At 45.9% G+C, this 18,074-nt stretch overlaps 1 protein-coding gene and 1 long non-coding RNA gene across 8 annotated transcripts in view; both read right to left on the bottom strand.

Moving 5' to 3' along the window:
- Window positions 1-37: 37 nt before the first annotated feature.
- On the bottom strand, window positions 38-1,135 carry LOC143419937 (uncharacterized). The gene is made up of 3 exons (XR_013099963.1): window positions 967-1,135; window positions 327-446; window positions 38-210 (listed from the first exon to the last, which is right to left on the bottom strand). It is a non-coding gene; the product is annotated as an uncharacterized LOC143419937 (long non-coding RNA).
- A 10,075-nt stretch (window positions 1,136-11,210) lies between these two features.
- The window catches only part of ryr2a (ryanodine receptor 2a (cardiac)), a 317,523-nt gene continuing 310,659 nt past the window's right edge, over window positions 11,211-18,074 (bottom strand). For all 7 annotated transcript variants that reach the window (XM_014410059.4, XM_024799042.2, XM_076887178.1 and 4 more), the window contains one exon: window positions 11,211-16,395. In XM_014410059.4, the coding sequence (XP_014265545.3) occupies window positions 16,300-16,395 (96 nt within the window). In that variant the 3' untranslated portion in view covers window positions 11,211-16,299. The remainder of the gene's footprint in view (window positions 16,396-18,074) is intronic.

Below are 18,074 nucleotides of genomic sequence, written 5' to 3'. Positions count from 1 at the left end.
TCTGGATGCCATAATCTATGGCTTCTTGGAAGTCCTCATAACTGTGTAGCACTGGGATTTTGATAGTATTTGCACAGACATCTACTACAGGGAAGCGTGAAGTGGTCTGGAAAAGAAGTTGTGGCTTTGGCTGAATTGCTGCAGGAGGAATTTCTCTCAGTCCAGTTGCAAACATAAGGATGTCTTCAAGAGACAGACTTCCATTTCTCTCTGAAAATGTAAAGAGAATAAAAGTTATTTCTAATGATAATAAACAGGAAAAAGGTGCCATTACACTTTGCTGACATAAATGTACTCATTTCAACATTTTCAACCAAATTTAATACCTTCTACAGAAAGCAGATAGTCTTGCCAGTAGCTTAGTACTCGTCTCCTCTTGACGCCTAGAGCTGCCAGGTGGACCAAATTGCACATGGAAGATGTTCTCAAGAAGATCAGCTGTCAGCCTGGTCTCATTGTAGCACATGAATGAGAAGAAGAGTGAAGGCTGCTGTTCCAGAGCGTTTAGAAAAATACATGACTACATGAGGGCACATCCTTTATCGCTATGCCTGTAATACTCTGCCTATTGCCTTAATATTAAATAATTTTTTGAACAATAATTATTGAAAATATTTTGTCATGTCATTATACTGCCGCAAGTAGAGGTGGCATGGGCCGCGAAACTGAGACACAGGCATTAGAGCCTCTTAATGCTTGTTTTGTTTGGGTTTCCACCAGAGTGGAATTAACAAAAAATAGAGAGGGCATAGCCTAACATACGAAATAGGAAAATAATGATGTGTAATCTATTTATTTCAACAAAAAAAACTGTATTCTGAATACCACCTATTTACACAGTAACTTTAACGGAATACAGTTACTCGTATTTTAAATACATGACAGTGTTACATGTATTTCGTTACTCCCAAACACTGCAAACATATCTGTAGTATTATTAGAATCATGAGATTACAACACATTTACCTCTCCTCCACTTCTTTGAAGTGTGTCCCAGTCCTAGCGCACTGGTTAGCATGTTTTGGTTCGTGCAACTGGTCCGTCGGGTTATTGTCTCCCCAGGAACATTTCCGTTGTCTTTTTTCCTATTTCCGTTGTGCTTTGTGTGCTTTTGCAGCGCTTTTCTTTTTGCAGCATTTTTCTTTTTGCAGTGCAGCGTTTTTCTTGAAGTTGCAGTGCAGCGTCTTTCTTTTTGCAGCGTTTTCCTTTTTGCAGCATTTTTCTTTTTGCAAGTGTTTTCTGAAGTTGCAGTCCGTTTGGCCTCTCAGGGCCACCGTACTGGACGGTTTGCCACTTCATTTTACCCGTTAAAGTATGCTTGTAGGTAACAGTCACAAAGGTAGCATGGTTTGGCACTTCATTTTATCTGTCAGACCATGTTTCTAGCTCTTATTAACAGAGGTAGGATGATTTGCCACTTAATTGTAGCCTTTAAAGTATGCTTCTAGCTAATATTCATAAAGGTAGGATGGTTCGCCACTTAATTTCGTGTTTTCCCACAGTGTTAAGCAGGCCGACAGCGAATGCTTGGAACACTGAAGCCATATCCCTTCTGTGTTTACATACATCGCAGCCGAGCTGCACAGTGCCCAGGCGACAGCGTATGCTTGAACGCTGAGGCCGTGTTCCCTGCTGTGTTTGCTCACCGTAGCCGAGCTACTCGCTAGCCGGCAGCCGCACAGCGTGGTCCGACTGGCACATAAGACTATTTTTCAAGGCGATAAGCCAGGGAGGGGAGACCAACCAAGGGGAAAGATAAGGGCAAGCTAAGGGATAACAGGGCATACCAAGGAAATACCAGGGAATATCAGGGGAATACCCGGGGAATACCAGAGGAGAGGCAGCGCCCACGGAGGCTGCCAAAACAGGTTCCTGATGGATGCACATACATACAGCACGCTCAAGGCACTCACAAACACACAACACAAGTGGAGATCAAATGATCACCGGTGTCACGTCTGCACAGCTGTTTTATACGTGAGCTGTGGGGTATGGCCGGGCGAACCAGAGTGTCTTAAAGAAGTATCCACACGGTGGGGGGTGTCCATTTTGTAAAACCTCAGATTCAATTGTAGAATTGAAAGTAATTTTCTTGGTGTCATTCAAACATCTTGAGCACCTCCAAGTCTAAGGCCATGGTTCTCTGCCAAAAAAGGACCCTTTGGGTTGGGGGATAGTTGCCTTCCCAAGCGAGTGATTTGAAGTATCTTATGGTTTTGCTCATAAAAGAAGAGGAGGAGCAGGATTGGCAGACTGGTTGCTCTGGTGTTGCAATTGACCACTGCGGTAAAGAGAGAGCTGAGCCAGAAAGCACTTTACCCACACCTTTGGGCAAGCTCTGTAGCTAGTGCTCTGAAGAATAGTGTTGCAGATACAAGCAATAAAAATAAGTTTCCTCTCTAAGGTGGCTGGGATCCATTTAAGAAAGGAATGATGAAGACCTCAAACATCTAAAGCAGTGGTCCCCAACCCCAGGGCCTCGGACCGGTACCAGTCCGTGAGTCGATTGGTACCGGGCCGCGAGAGTTGAGGCTCAGGTATGAGCTCACTCCAACCAAGATGGCGCGGCCACGTCCAGACGCTCCGACTATCCACTTTTCTTGTTTTTTACTTATTTTTTGCTCTGGTTTACATCCCAAAATCCTCTAGTCTTATAGTATACGATGGCAGATCACTTGTAAATATTGGTGACAAGGTTGCACATCTAATCTTGGACACTTTTAAACCCGACCCATCCTGGCCGCCAGAGATTCTACGCGGCGCGGAGAACAACAAAGGACTGGCCACTCATCCGAGGCGTAGAACAAAGAAGCGCCGGGGGAAACGCGCTGGCATTAGGAACAAACTGAGACAGCAGGCGCGTCGCGCACCACTGCCCAGTATCCTACTGGCCAATCCATGGAGAACAAGCTCGATGATCTAAGAGCAATAGTCACCTTCCAACGTGACATGAGGGACTGCAACATTCTGTGCTTCACGGAGACATGGCTGACCCCCACCGTGCCGGACCAGGCCGTAACTCCGTCGGATTCATTCTTTGTGCTCCGCGTGGACAGAACGGCAGAGTCGAACAAAACCAAAGGTGGAGGAGTGTGTTTCATGGTAAACAGAAAGTGGTGTGATGCCGGGCTTTCCAGCGGCTGCTCGCCACATCTGGAGTTCCTGAGCATTAAGTGCCGCCCTTTCTATCTGCCCCATGAGTTCACCTCGGTCATCGCCACGGTGGTCTACATCCCACCCCAAGCGGACACAGGTATGGCTTTGTCCGAATTACATGATGTGCTGATTTCGCTTCAAAACAAGGACCCGGGCGCAGCCCTCATTGTAGCAGGAGACTTTAATAAAGCGAACCTCAGACAAGTCATGCCAAACTTTTACCAGCATGTCTCGTGTCCAACGAAGGGGGATCGAATTTTGGATCACTGCTACACGCCATACAAGCAGGGCTACAAAGCTGTCTCACACCCTGCTTTTGGGAAGTCTGACCACAACGCCATCTTCCTCATTCCCCAGTATAAACAAAACATACGGGGGGAAGAGGTAACCACGAGGGAGGTAAAACGGTGGTCTGCCCAATCAGAAGCTACGCTACAGGACGCACTCAACAACGTCGACTGGGACATGTTCAGAGCATGCACAGTTGACATCAACGAGTTTGCGGAAGTAGCAGTATGCTTCGTCAATATGCTAGCGGAGGAGATTATCCCCACTGCGAGAGTCACCACATTCCCAAACCAGAAACAGTGGATGGACAGATCGAGCCGCACTGCAGTAAACGCCAGGACCGGCACCTACAACACGGGTCTCACCACTGGCGATATGAGCGCCTACAAAGCGGCCTCATACGGCATGCGGCGCGCGGTGAGAGATGCCAAACGCCGGTACCTGGAACGTGTGGAGTCCCGCTTCCACCAGGGCGACACACAGAGTATGTGGCACGGACTACGCACCATTACCGACTACAAAGCCAGGGACACTGCGCCGATCAACGCCAACTCTGCATTCACCAACGAGCTGAATCAGCTATACGCCCATTTCGAGGTTAGCCAGGCGGCTAATGCTATCTACCGCCTGACTACCGAGAACAGTGACGTCATCAGCAAGAGACCAGTGACCAGCATCGCGGAGCATGACGTCCGAGCGGCATTGAGGAGAGTGAACACAAGGAAAGCGGCGGGGCCAGACAGCATCACCGGCCGTCTGCTGCGCTGCTGTGCTGACCAGCTAGCAGGTGTGTTCACTTACATCTTCAACGAGTCCCTGGCGAAGTCTGTGGTCCGCACATGCTTCAAAAGATCCACCATCATCCCTGTGCCCAAGAACAGCAAACCCTCATCCCTGAACGATTACCGGCCAGTTGCACTGACCTCGGTAGTAATGAAGGTGTTTGAGAGAATATCATCTCCTCCTCCATCCCAGACACCACAGATCTGCTGCAGTTCGCCTACCGATCCAACAGATCCACAGAGGACGCCATCGCCCACATCCTGCACACCACCCTCAGCCACGAAGCTGCCACTCAGCCACAGGACAAGAAACAGGGTAACTATGTGAGAATGCTGTTTGTTGATTACAGTTCAGCGTTTAACACAATAGTGACCTGCAGACTGTTCACAAAGCTCAGGGATCGGGGACTCAACAGCCGTCTGTGTGCATGGGTGTTGGACTTCCTCACTGGCAGAACTCAGGTGGTGAGGGTGGGTAGATGCGTCTCTAACAGAATCACCATCAACACAGGAGCACCTCAGGGATGTGTCCTCTCGCCACTGCTCTACTCCCTCTACACTTCAGACTGTGTGGCCACCCATGGCTCCAACACCATTGTGAAGTTTGCTGACGACACAGTGGTGTTGGGTGCCATCTCCAACAACGATGAGGTGGCCTACATGGACGAAGTGAAGAATCTGGCATCATGGTGCCAGGACAACCACCTCCAGCTGAACGTCGGCAAGACCAAGGAGCTGGTGGTGGACTTCAGAAGGAGTCAGCACAGAGACTACAAGCCCATTATCATCAATGGAGCTCCAGTGGAGAGGGTGCAGTCCTTCAAGTATCTTGGTGTCCACATCTCCTCAGACCTGACATGGTCTGACCACATTCAGGTCCAGACCAAAAAGGCTAGGCAGCTCCTGTATCACCTACGACAACTGAGGAAGTTCAGGGTCTCTCCATAGATCCTCAGGATTTTCTATACAGGCGCTGTGGAGAGCATCCTCACACAGAACATGGCATCGTGGTTTGGGAACAGCTGTGTGAAGGACCAAAAAGCTCTCCAGAGAGTGATCCGTACAGCAGAACGCTGCTGCAGGATTGCTCTCCCCCCGCTTCAGGACACCTACACCAGGAGATGCCGGACTAGAGCAGCGCAGATACTGAAGGACCCGTCCCATCCTGGCAACAAACTGTTCCAACTTTAGTATTTTAGTATTTAGTATTTATTTATTTATTGTCATTGTCAAGAACAATGAAATTGCGTTTGTGTCATGAATCGCCGTGCGGCAGGCAGGAGTAGGACCCAAAATGCAGGACTCACAGGCACGAGGGAATGAACTCAAAACTCAGCTTTATTTGCTGGCAGAACAAATATACAAACTTAAACTAAACTGGGAAACCAAACTAAGAACTCACAGAGAGACACAGGGAGATCCACACACGGCATGAGGGAGAACGCGACGCCGAACAGAGGAAGACGCAGACAGAAATACACAGAGGGTTAACGAGGAAAGTGGGAACACACGGGGAACACAGGTGACACAGATAACCATAACGAGACAGGGCGGGGTGAACTGAACATGACATGTAGAGGCAGAGGTTCCGACAGGAGGAGAGAGAGCACGGGGAAAACACCGACATAACGGGCTGGGGAAACATGAAACAACCACAAGGGGAGACGAGGGCTCATCAATACATAGAGGGCACACAGGGGGGAAGAGCCATGAAGGGAAAACACTTAGGGAACAACACAACAGGGCAACTCAGAAAACATGGCCTAAATAAGGAACAAAATACAAAAATGCATGAAAACTAAGAATACTGGGCCCACATGGCCCAGGACCATGACACCACCCCCCCCTAAAGGGCCGGCTCCCGACAGCCCAAACCCGAGAAACCAAAACAAAAACAGAAAACAACCCACCCAGGGCGGGAGGCGGGGGACCAGGACGGAGGGACCAGAACGGGAAACAAAATAAACAACAGAAAACACGGGAGCACATGACCATAGTCAAAACAAAGTTCAGGGGGCCGACCCAGAGCCCACAGGCACCAGAGTCCACGGGTCACACGGTCGGGGGGCCGACCAGGCGGGTGGCAGAGCTGGTCCGGAGGCCAGCCGCGCGGAAGCCAGCGGCGGCGGCGGAGGAGACGACGGAGCAGTTCAGGGGGCCGGCCGCGCGGAAGGCAGCGGCGGCGGCGGCGGAGACGACGGAGCAGTTCAGGGGGCCGGCCGCGCGGAAGGCAGCGGCGGAGGAGACGACGGAGCAGTTCCGGGGGCCGGCCGCGCGGAAGGCAGCGGCGGCGGCGGAGGAGACGACGGAGCAGTTCAGGGGGCCGGCCGCGCGGAAGGCAGCGGCGGCTCTCCAGTGTCAGGCGTGCTGGCCATGGCCCGGTGGGCACAGGACCAGACGAAGCACAGGCTGAAGACGCTGAGGCTGGACCAGACGAAGCACAGGCTGAAGACGCTGAGGCTGGACCAGACGAAGCACAGGCTGAAGACGCTGAGGCTGGACCAGGCGAGGACGAAGGCTCTGAGGCTGGACCAGGCGAGGACGAAGGCTCTGAGGCTGGACCAGGCGAGGACGAAGGCTCTGAGGCTGGACCAGGCGAGGACGAAGGCTCTGAGGCTGCAGCGGACGAAGGTTGCAGAGGCTGAGGCCGGGCCAGGCGAGGTTGCAGAGGCTGAGGCCGGGCCAGGCGAGGTTGCAGAGGCTGAGGCCGGGCCAGGCGAGGTTGCAGAGGCTGGCCCAGGCGTAGCAGAAGCACAGGCGGATGTAGCCAGGCCAGGCGATGACGAGGCGGTCGCAGATGGCGGCTGGACAGGCTCCTCGGGCCCTCCAGCTGATGCGGCGTGAGGCTGAACGGGCCCCTCGGACCCTCCAGCGGAGACAGGAGGCTGAACGGGCCCCTCGGACCCTCCAGCGGAGACAGGAGGCTGAACGGGCCCCTCGGACCCTCCAGCGGAGACAGGAGGCTGAACGGGCCCCTCGGACCCTCCAGCGGAGACAGGAGGCTGAACGGGCCCCTCGGACCCTCCAGCGGAGACAGGAGGCTGGACGGGCCCCTCGGACCCTCCAGCGGAGACAGGAAGGTGCTGGCCGGGCTCACTGGAACCCCCAGCGGACGAGGTAGATGGCGGCGTGGGGGCCGCGGAGTCCTGGATGAGCTCATCCGAGCTTCCAGCAAGAGCTGATGTAGAGCCAGAGAGAATTGGGACCCCGGGCTCAACGTTAAGCTGGCTAGAAAACCGCACTGCTACGGGGAACAGGGCCAAAGGTTCAGGTGGGACCTGAGCTGCTGGACACACGGGGACCTGAGCTGCTGGACACACGGGGACCTGAGCTGCTGTCTGTAGTAACGGTGGTGGTGAGAGTGGAGTAGGTAGTGGAGTTAATGACTTCACAGGGGAACGAACTAGAGGTAGTGACGGTTGTGGTGCTGGTGGTTGAGTGGGTGACTGTGCTAAAGGAGGCTGCACTGGGGACACTGGAGACTGCACTGGGGACACTGGAGACCGCACTGGGGACACTGGAGACCGCACTGGGGACACTGGAGACCGCACTGGGGACACTGGAGACCGCACTGGGGACACTGGAGACTGCAGTGATGGTTGTAGTGGAGGTGTAACGGGTGAAGGAGTGGCTGAAGTGGCTGTGGGTCGGGCGGCTAGTGGCTCAGCTACAGGGTATGGTAACGGCAGGGCTATGGGTTGAATGACTGACTGAGTAGCAGCCTGAGTGGCTGGGTGTAGCGACGGTTGTGGTGAAAGAGAAACAGGTGGTAGTGTGGATGACGGAACTAAGGGCGACTGAGTGGCAGACCGAACTGATGACTGAAGCGATGGTAGAGGTGAAAATGGAGCGTGTGGTGGAGTTAATGGCTGAACTAAGGGGGACACAGGAGACTGAACTGAGGGGGACACAGGAGACTGAACTGAGGGGGACACAGGAGACTGAACTGAGGGGGACACAGGAGACTGAGCTGAGGGGGACACAGGAGACTGAGCTGAGGGTGGCTGCGAGGGAGCTAACTGAGCTGAGGGTGGCTGCGAGGGAGCTAACTGAGCTGAGGGTGGCTGCGAGGGAGCTAACTGAGCTGAGGGTGGCTGCGAGGGAGCTAACTGAGCTGAGGGTGGCTGCGAGGGAGCTAACTGAGCTGAGGGTGGCTGCGAGGGAGCTAACTGAGCTGAGGGTGGCTGCGAGGGAGCTAACTGAGCTGAGGGTGGCTGCGAGGGAGCTAACTGAACTGAGGGTGGCTGCGAGGGAACTGACTGAGCTGTGAAGGGCTGTGAGGGAACTGACCGAGCTGGAAGCAGCAGCGAGGGAGCCGACGGAGCTTCTGGTAGCACAGCAGGTGAATTAGAAGGCCGAATGTCCGGCTGTGGGGTGGCGCGTCGGTGGCGTGAATGCCGTTTCCTTTTTGATGATGGCTCTGACGGGCCGAGCGGCTCCACATCCGGGCCTTCAGGCAGGTGGGTAGTAGCAGCTGGGGGATGAAGGTGGAGCTCGTTGCGGATTAAATCCTGTTCGAGTGGGTGGAGCGCACTGAGTAGCCAGGGAAGACCAGAGATCAAACGCTGTAGTTTGGTTTCCACAGCACGGCGAAATTCCTTTCCCTCATGTTCGAGCCACAGATGCAGGAGTCTTTCCACGGAGTAGATAATGTCCAGACGCAGTTCTTCTGGTGGGTTGAGTGCTGCTGGGTCCATATCTGGTGACGTCGTACTGTCATGAATCGCCGTGCGGCAGGCAGGAGTAGGACCCAAAATGCAGGACTCACAGGCACGAGGGAATGAACTCAAAACTCAGCTTTATTTGCTGGCAGAACAAATATACAAACTTAAACTAAACTGGGAAACCAAACTAAGAACTCACAGAGAGACACAGGGAGATCCACACACGGCATGAGGGAGAACGCGACGCCGAACAGAGGAAGACGCAGACAGAAATACACAGAGGGTTAACGAGGAAAGTGGGAACACACGGGGAACACAGGTGACACAGATAACCATAACGAGACAGGGCGGGGTGAACTGAACATGACATGTAGAGGCAGAGGTTCCGACAGGAGGAGAGAGAGCACGGGGAAAACACCGACATAACGGGCTGGGGAAACATGAAACAACCACAAGGGGAGACGAGGGCTCATCAATACATAGAGGGCACACAGGGGGGAAGAGCCATGAAGGGAAAACACTTAGGGAACAACACAACAGGGCAACTCAGAAAACATGGCCTAAATAAGGAACAAAATACAAAAATGCATGAAAACTAAGAATACTGGGCCCACATGGCCCAGGACCATGACAGTTTGGGGCTTCCATACAACCCCCAAAAAAAGAAGAAAATAATAAATACCCCTTAAAACCCAAGTGTACATATTTAACCCAGTGTGACTCCAATGCAATAAGACAATCCTTAGCAATAATGTTCGTAGAAATTCAGACAAAGACCTGAGAAACATGACAAAATACAACAATGCAACCCATTCAATATTATTGTACTGTGAGATATGATATCAGATATGATAGTTATCTATTTAAGAAAGAGGGGGGGGGGGGGGCAGGAGGGGGAAGAGAATAAAGATATGATGCACCAATGCAGACCAGTTCATTGCTATTAAGAAGTTGGATATGGTTATTGTCCGTGAGAGGGGGGCAGAGAGTTCAGGAGCCTCACAGCCTGTGGATACAGGCTGTTGGCCAGTCTGGATGTTCTGGCCTGTATAGACCTGTACCTTCTCCCTGAGGGCAGCAGATGGAAAAGGTGGCGCGCAGGGTGATGTTGGTCCCGCAGGATACTGTGCACCCTCCTCAGACAGCGAGTGGGGAAGATATTACTGATCTCTGGCAGACTTGTTCCAATAATTCTGCCAGCTTCTTTCACCACCCGCTGGAGTGCTTGCTGATCGGCCTTGGTGCAGCTGGGGAACCACACTAGAAATCCATACGTCAGAACGCTGCTGATGGCACAGTTGTAGAAGTTCAACATCAGAACTTCTACAACTGTGCCATCTGCAATCTGGTAGAAGGTTCCGCATCTTCCGGGCAAGGACAGAGAGACTCAAGAGGAGCTTCTATCCCCAAGCCATCCGGGCCCTAAACACACACACCCGCCCTCTCACATCATCTATAATTGACTGAGACAGGACTCTTCCAGACACTAAACCAAGGCACAATGTACATTTCAATTCCTTTAATTTTAAATATGTGTATATTGTCTATTCTGTAAAATAGTCAGATGTCTATTCATATTAATGTACAGAATTCACCTGCTTGCTGCTCTTACTGCACATTCACCCAATGTATATACTATATATATATATATAATGTTCTTCCTCTACCCTCCCATTTTTGCACATGTCGAGGAGCATGTCAGGCTACATTTCACTATGTGTTATACTTGTATAACTATGCATGTGACAAATAAAGAACCTTGAACCTTGAACCTTGAAATGTATGGTTTTCAGTGTTTTTATCGGTTTTCAGCGTTATTTTGTTATCGTTTTTATCGTTAACTCTGTTTTCCTGGGTCTTTTCACGTGTGTTATGAATAAATCTTCTTTTTTTCGGTACCGGTACTAGTTTTATTTTGTTGTATTTATCCGCGACACCTTAAAGGCCGGTCCATGAAAATATTGTCGGGCATAAACCGGTCCGTGGCACAAAAAAGGTTGGGGACCGCTGATCTAAAGGGAGCTTAGAGCAGAGTTGCTGCTAGTTCACATTGAAGGAAGCTGGCTGAAGTGGTTCAGGCATCTGATGAGGAGGTCATCCCTGTGCCTCTCCTCGGAGTGTTTTTTTTTTTTTTCAGGACACTCCCAGGAGGAGGCCAGAAGATCAGCTTAGGCTGCCACTAAAACTCATCTTTGGATAAGGAAATGGATGGATGTAAGTTCCTACAGCCTGTATATATTATGTAACAAGTTATCACAGAAAAGAAATTATCTTTAAAAATAAATTTAACAAATTCAGCTGAATTAAGAGCATTCTACAATTAACAAGTTAATAAATAAAATTTTATTTTCAAAATCATGCAAATCTATCATTGCTTATAGATCAATTTCCTCTTTACACATTCGTCTCTCAGAAGTAGCAATAGCCTACTCATAATTACTACATGAAGTAGACTTTGTGGCAAACTAAACATTCCCCCTTCATGATACATATGGAAAATATTTATTTTTACATGAGCAAAATGCCACTTGGTAATGGCGTGGTTCAGTCTGAAAAGGGATTGGAATAAATAAAAATGAGGCATCGCATCAGCATGGTATAGTGAACACAATTCAAGACACTTACACTGGTTGATTGCAGTTGTGACATCCACTGTGTTATCAGTGTTAAAGTCATCAGTTATCAGTTACACATGCACCAGCACTCACTTAAAGGTGAAACCAGTAAACATGGCTCTTTAGTGGCCTCTAGTGCCAGCCTAAACACAACAGCATTAACAACAAACATGTTCCTACCAATGCGTCTCCATCAGCAAAGTCTAGAGTTTCATTTATAGGCTTCCTGACATTGTCTTCTCTGACAAACTGCATCATACTTTAAGCTGCCTGATTTATTATCAAACACTTTGCATCAAACAGCAGCTTAAATCTGTTAAACAGTTTATACAAGTTGAACTGATATTCCTTTCAACTTTCTCACACTCTACTACTGACAGTTTTGGGTTTTAGAGATAAAAGGGTGACAGATAACAAAATCTATAGGTTAGAGCCAGTGAAATATTACGCTACTTGTTGCACCTTTAAGATCGAGTGAGACAAATATAACAAAACCTCAGTTTACTTCTTTATTATCTGAAAATAAAAGATAACTGAATAAATATAAAACTTAAATTACTTCTGAGACAAAGTTAAGTAAGCTTTAATTTGTTCTACCTCTTTCTTTGAGATATACAATGGTAAAAGTGATTCGTCTCTTAAACTCACTTAAGGTCTTTTGCTTGACCTCAGAACCAACTTAAGCAAACCTTTACAAACAGAGATGGTTAAATGACAGAAAAGCAGGGCCTACTGTCTTATTTTTCAAATACAATTGTGGTAAAATGTCTTAATGAGTTACAACTCATCCCACAACACCTAAATGATTTATCTTAAATAACTAAGAGAATCTGAATGGATACATTATGGGCAGCAGAGATTTAGTGTATTTATTATACCTACTCAATATTCCCCATTAGCATGCAAATATTTTTTTTAGACTTTTTTTGAGAGGGAGGTGTGTTTACAATAAAAGTAATTATTATATAAGAACATCACAAAAATGCATATCATGAACTACTGAACCTTATTTGACAAGAAAGTTGTGAAATGTGTTCCATGGAATGTTAATTGTTGCTAGTTAAGTGAGATGTAACTATTACAATTTCTAAGAAACTGAAAATAGTAGCCCACAGACTGTAACACATGGCTGCTGATTTCTAACCAAAGCCACGACAAGTGTTGATCTTTAAACTTGGTTGTATAGCAGTATCAGAAATTATACAATAAAAAAAATATATTTATTCTGCATCACTCATATAGCTGAACAGAACCTGCAGCATACACTCAACCTGTTGTCTTATTAGGTCCACCGAGCAACATCTGTTGTATTCTGATGAGTAAGCTGGTGTCAATTTAAACATATTTTGTATATTTCCCCAAATGTGTTTTTATAAAGACAGATTAAATACGAAAAATTTCATTAACCTTTTAACATCCACCAACTTACTTACAGCCCACTTAAAGGTGAGGTTAGGTTACATTTTAGCTACATGCTAAACATAACATTACTGTTCTCAAGACATTACCTTAGGTCTCATACATGCATCTTACCTTCAGAATTTCTGTTATTAGACTTCAGCTGAATATATTAAATAGGTGAAAATTCCAATTGAATTTACAACCTGGTAAATATGAACTTAATGCTAACCGTACCCCTAATCTTAACTCTAAATAGGCTGTGATGGTTGTTTAGCGTTTCAACTGAACCCTTCAAGATGATGGTAACTAATGGAATTAGAAGTTCTGTAAAACAGAAAAAAAGGATTTACTGAAGGAATGTTGTACAAAACGAAATGTGGTTAAAATGTAACCTAGCCCTAAGTTTATCTACTGTACCCTGGTTTGAGGCTAGTTACAGTCAACTATGATACCTTTTGGAATTGTAACACCCCAGTTTGCACAACTGAAATGTGTGCATTTCTGCTCTGGTCAACCTTCAGTCCTTCTCTTCTTCTACTTCTATAGAATATTATTCTGTGGTACTCTTAGCTTCATATGTTCTCCTCAGTTTGTATGCGGTATTATTATGAAGCTACTCTTCTTGTCTAGCTTTCATAGATCCTCCCCAGCTAGATAAGGCACTGCAACCTCCCGTCCCCCCTTTCTGTCTCCTCATGCTTTGTTGTGCTATTCTAGTACTGCAGGAAACACATCTGATTGCTCCATTCTGGCTGATTATTCCTCTTAGCTAACAAGCATGCAGCTATATCTGCAGCCATAAACTTCTAAAACAAATAAATCTCTATAGTTTGTTTATTATATTTTCTATTTGTTTTTCTTTTTTGGATTGTTTTGATATTGCTTTTTCAGAAAATCACAAGCTTTCATTAACAAATGTTACTAAGCTTTACAAAACAAAACAAAAAAACAAAGCCCTGCTAGTGGCGCCTCGAGCCTGTCGTATTCCTTACACAACAACAAAATATTGAAGATTTGGACACAATACACATTTGTTAAGCTCTTCTAATCCTGCCCAGTACTGGGGTTTGACATTGACTGACCAGCAGTTGTTCGCATTTATCACCGTGAACATGAGTGTTGAAAAATATACATCTCTGATGTCCTGTTACTACCGGCGACAAACATTAACAAAACAAACAAAAAATGCATTAAATCAATTATCAAAGACAGTAATGGATTCAATCATTTTATAAGCTATGTATTTATTTAGGTATATCAGAAAGCTGGTTGAGGATTATGAATTGTCCATGCTTTGACTTTTTTAAGTGGAGCAAAATGAACTTGATGAACATGTGGTAAGCCATGAGCATATAATTAAGGGTCCCTTCACACACAGTGCTGGCATGGTACAGTGTGTGGACACAGCATGATCAACAGTGAACTTACAGTCCGGTCCAGTGCCCAATGACAGAATGTTTTTGTTTTTTCAATTTTGCCTCTTACAACCCCACAGTGGATTTTTAATCACATGACCAAACTGTCGTTTACCTTTAATTCCAGGAGTTTAACAAAATACTGCTTTATTTATTTAGATATTACAACAATTTTTATACTTAGGTCCATAAATCCATCAGTAATTTCGGTCAGTAACTGCCTGAAGTCTAGAACCCAACAGACATCGCCAAATGTTTCTTCCCTTGAGATCCACCATCAGAGATGGTAATCTGATTACTTTTTTCAGGTAACGAGTAAAGTAAGGGATTACTATTGCAAAATCGGTAATTAGTTACTGATTACTTTTTTCAGGTAACTTGACCAACACTGTCCACCATAGGCCTTTACTTCCACTGACTTCAGTTACTGCACGTTTGTGAGTTTTTCACCATTATGTTTTTAATTTAATAAATAAAATGCATATAAATAAAACTACTGGGTTAAGATCAGGGGACTGACTTGGCTGTTGAAGAATATCTCTTGAATACTGAGAGATTCTTGGGTTTCTTTTGTGGTGAGGTCATTATCAGTTTGCTCTGACAAATGCTTTCCAACCAGTTTGGCTGAATTTGAGCAGAGTACAGCCCTGAACATTTCACAATTAATTCTGCTGTTTCTACCCAGTTCCACTGGCAGCCCCACATGCCAGTGCACTGTATCACATCTGATGGATGGTGTGTTTTGGATCATGAGCCGTTCCTTTTGTTCTCCATACTTTTCTCTTCCCATCATTCTGGTTCATGTCAGCCTAGGTTTCATCTGTTTAAAGAACTTAATACAGGACCGGGTCGACTCTTTTCAATGTTTTCTGTCAAAGTGTATTCTTGCCTTCCTCTTCTTGAGTGTAACCAGTGGTGTGTACTTTATTTGATTTTATTGACAATGATAAATTGACAGTGATAAAGGGTGTTTACTACGTGGCTAGCTTTTGAAAATATGTTTATCCTCAAGGTTTTCTTAAGCCAAAGAAATGTGATATTCCTCAATGGCCAAGTCTCTCACTTGATCTCAACCCAAAAGAGCATGCTTTTCATTTACCGAATAAAAAAGTGAAGGCAGAAGAACACAAACAAGCAGTAGCTGAAGGCAAATCAAGTATTTAGTGATCTAGATTGTTTGACTTGAGATCCACTGTGATGGTGGTATAAGTAAGTAACGTGAGAAGAACATGTGTCATTGTTCAAACACTTTGGACCAAACTGTAATCCAACTCAACACAGCAGCTCTGTTTGTGAAAATGTTCCTCATTGCACAGGGGCTTCATTCAGCTTTGTGATTGTTCTGAAGTCTCCACTTTGGTGCTGTGTTCGATTTTCATTGTCCATCGTATTCAGGTCAGCACGTCTTTAAGCTTATTGAAGTGTAGATTTGCTGCAGAGTTCTTCTTGCCAGAATAAGTCGTCAACTTGTTTGATTATTGTATCCACCACCTGTACCTTTATGAATCGTGCATTATAAACATGAAAGGCCGTAGACATGGTCATATTAAAAGTAAAACATTCTTTAGGTTTCTTGTTTTACCGTCAGTCCATTAAGCCTTTGTATTTTTTGCAAGTTACTTTGAATATAGAATAAGATGAAGCACAGAAGTCATCAGAGTGAAAAAAGTCTAGACCTGCCACCTGTCATGTATTGTACATCATATTTTCTGAAGTTTTCTATGTACAAGGTTTCAAAAGCATTCCGAACAGAGTGTGCTGAAGGCCGGGGGGTGGAGCTGGCTGTCTGGACTACAATGGCAGGGTGTGTCCCGTTGGAGAGCGTGGCCACTTGAGGAGAGATGACGCATAGAGAGGAACCCATCATTTGGTAGAATACAGCCTCCTCAGAAAAGTAATAAATGTTTGAGGGACAAGCAGAGGCCAGATGGCTGCAGTGGGCCTTTCAGAGTTAAGAGTCTGTCACTCCAAGGTCGACTCAGTTGAGCTGATCCTCATACTGTTTCCGGAAACAGTCACCAGCGGGGAAAAACTCCCAACAACGTTCCTGGTACATTTTCCATACGTAAGACTCCTTAAAGACAGAGAGGAAGAGGAAAGGAGGGTTTGCTTCATGTGTGTTACATTTAAAGTGTAATTATCACAACAGCTTTGTTCATCATGGAAATTAGTACTAGCATTGTAACCTCTAGGTACCTACTGAAATGAACAAAGCTAGCCTAGAACCCAGAGTGACATTAAAGCTGACCCCAGCCCAGCAGTAAGACCTGATCTTCAACAGGTAACAAAGGCAGTGATGTGCAGTCAGGATGCAGCGTCTGTTTCTATGTGTTCATGTTTCTAAAGCAGAATCCCTGTGGTGATCACTTTAAAGTATCTTTGTGCTGGTTTTCATCTTTGCATTGTGCTGTCGGCTTTGTGCTCATGCCTAAATACTACAAGAAAGCTCATATGTGTGCTCATTGGGATATGGATTTGTGTTGGTGCGTGGGACTGTATCCTCAGTTTTATATTGTTAAATGGTAATTATAAGACAATGTGTTTCAGGTCACGGAGAAACAGAAAAGTAATGTAACAAGTGGTGTAAAACAAAAGAATTCCTATGGTGAGTAATTAAATAACATACTATATTACTTTTAAGAAAAGTGCTCTGGGTAATATTTGTAATATGTTACTTATTTCGAATAATGACCCCAGATATGATCACAACAAAACAGGGAAATGCTTTAAACATGCACAAACATTTGACCACAAAACATGCAATTAATATGCACCGATGTAATGTCTTTGATATGCTGCTTAGACGCTCCAAGCAGAGCCAATCAGAACCCAATGAGAATCAATAAGAGAATTGATAAGTGACATCAATAGTGGTATTGAATTTGCTAAATTTGTATAAATTCTCATCCCTTACTACAAGCCGTATTTGTCTGAATCACACGTTATTTGTTCATTTGATATACTGGGGTTTAAAAGCCCCTGAGTGGACCCATAGCTCATACCACAGAAGTGAATGCTAGAAGTTAACTAAGAATATTTTTTAGCTTCCACTTATACTTTAAAAACTGCACTTGAAGTAGCGGAAAAACTTAAAACAATTGAAAAGAAAACCAGAGTGACCAAAAGAAGGAATCCAGCAAAAGGGAGAGTAGACGATCACTACAGGTGCACCCACTGACCAGCCATGGACTGGAACTGGTTGATTTCCAATGTTCTCCACCCCAATCGGTGACCAGCCAATCAGCATCCCCTGCATAAAGCCCTGCATTTTATGCATTCACAACGGGCGTTATAGGTAAATCAGACTGAGAGGCATAAACTAACATGTCAATAGTGTGAAAGCGCCTCATTGTGAGTAAAGATGCAAAGTTAGTCAAAGTAAGGTGCAGGGGGAACAACAGAATGAAATCTGAAACAACAAACCTAATCCAATGCCTTTAGTGGTGGCATTGATGAGCCCAAATGTCATAAAAACAAACATTTGAACAGCGTACTGGATCTCTCTGAGAAGTCAGAAATTAATCAAGTATAGCGTTTACTAAAAGGACTTTTTAGTTCTGAAATGCAAATAAGTAACCCATTTGGCATCTTAATAAAAAATAATAATGCCTTTACTTTAAATTTATAGAAAACAGCAATAATTATAATTTACCAAATCAAAAACATTTGGATTAAAGACCACGAGCATACTGGTGGATAAGCTGTTACAGATACATAAGAAATAACTTTGGTAATTACAAATGCTCTTAATTT

Source organism: Maylandia zebra, linkage group LG8 (genome assembly GCF_041146795.1).
Source record: "Maylandia zebra isolate NMK-2024a linkage group LG8, Mzebra_GT3a, whole genome shotgun sequence".
Taxonomy (NCBI): Eukaryota; Metazoa; Chordata; class Actinopteri; order Cichliformes; family Cichlidae; genus Maylandia; species Maylandia zebra.
Note: the sequence above shows the minus strand (reverse complement) of the source record. Positions and strands in the feature narration are given on the sequence as shown.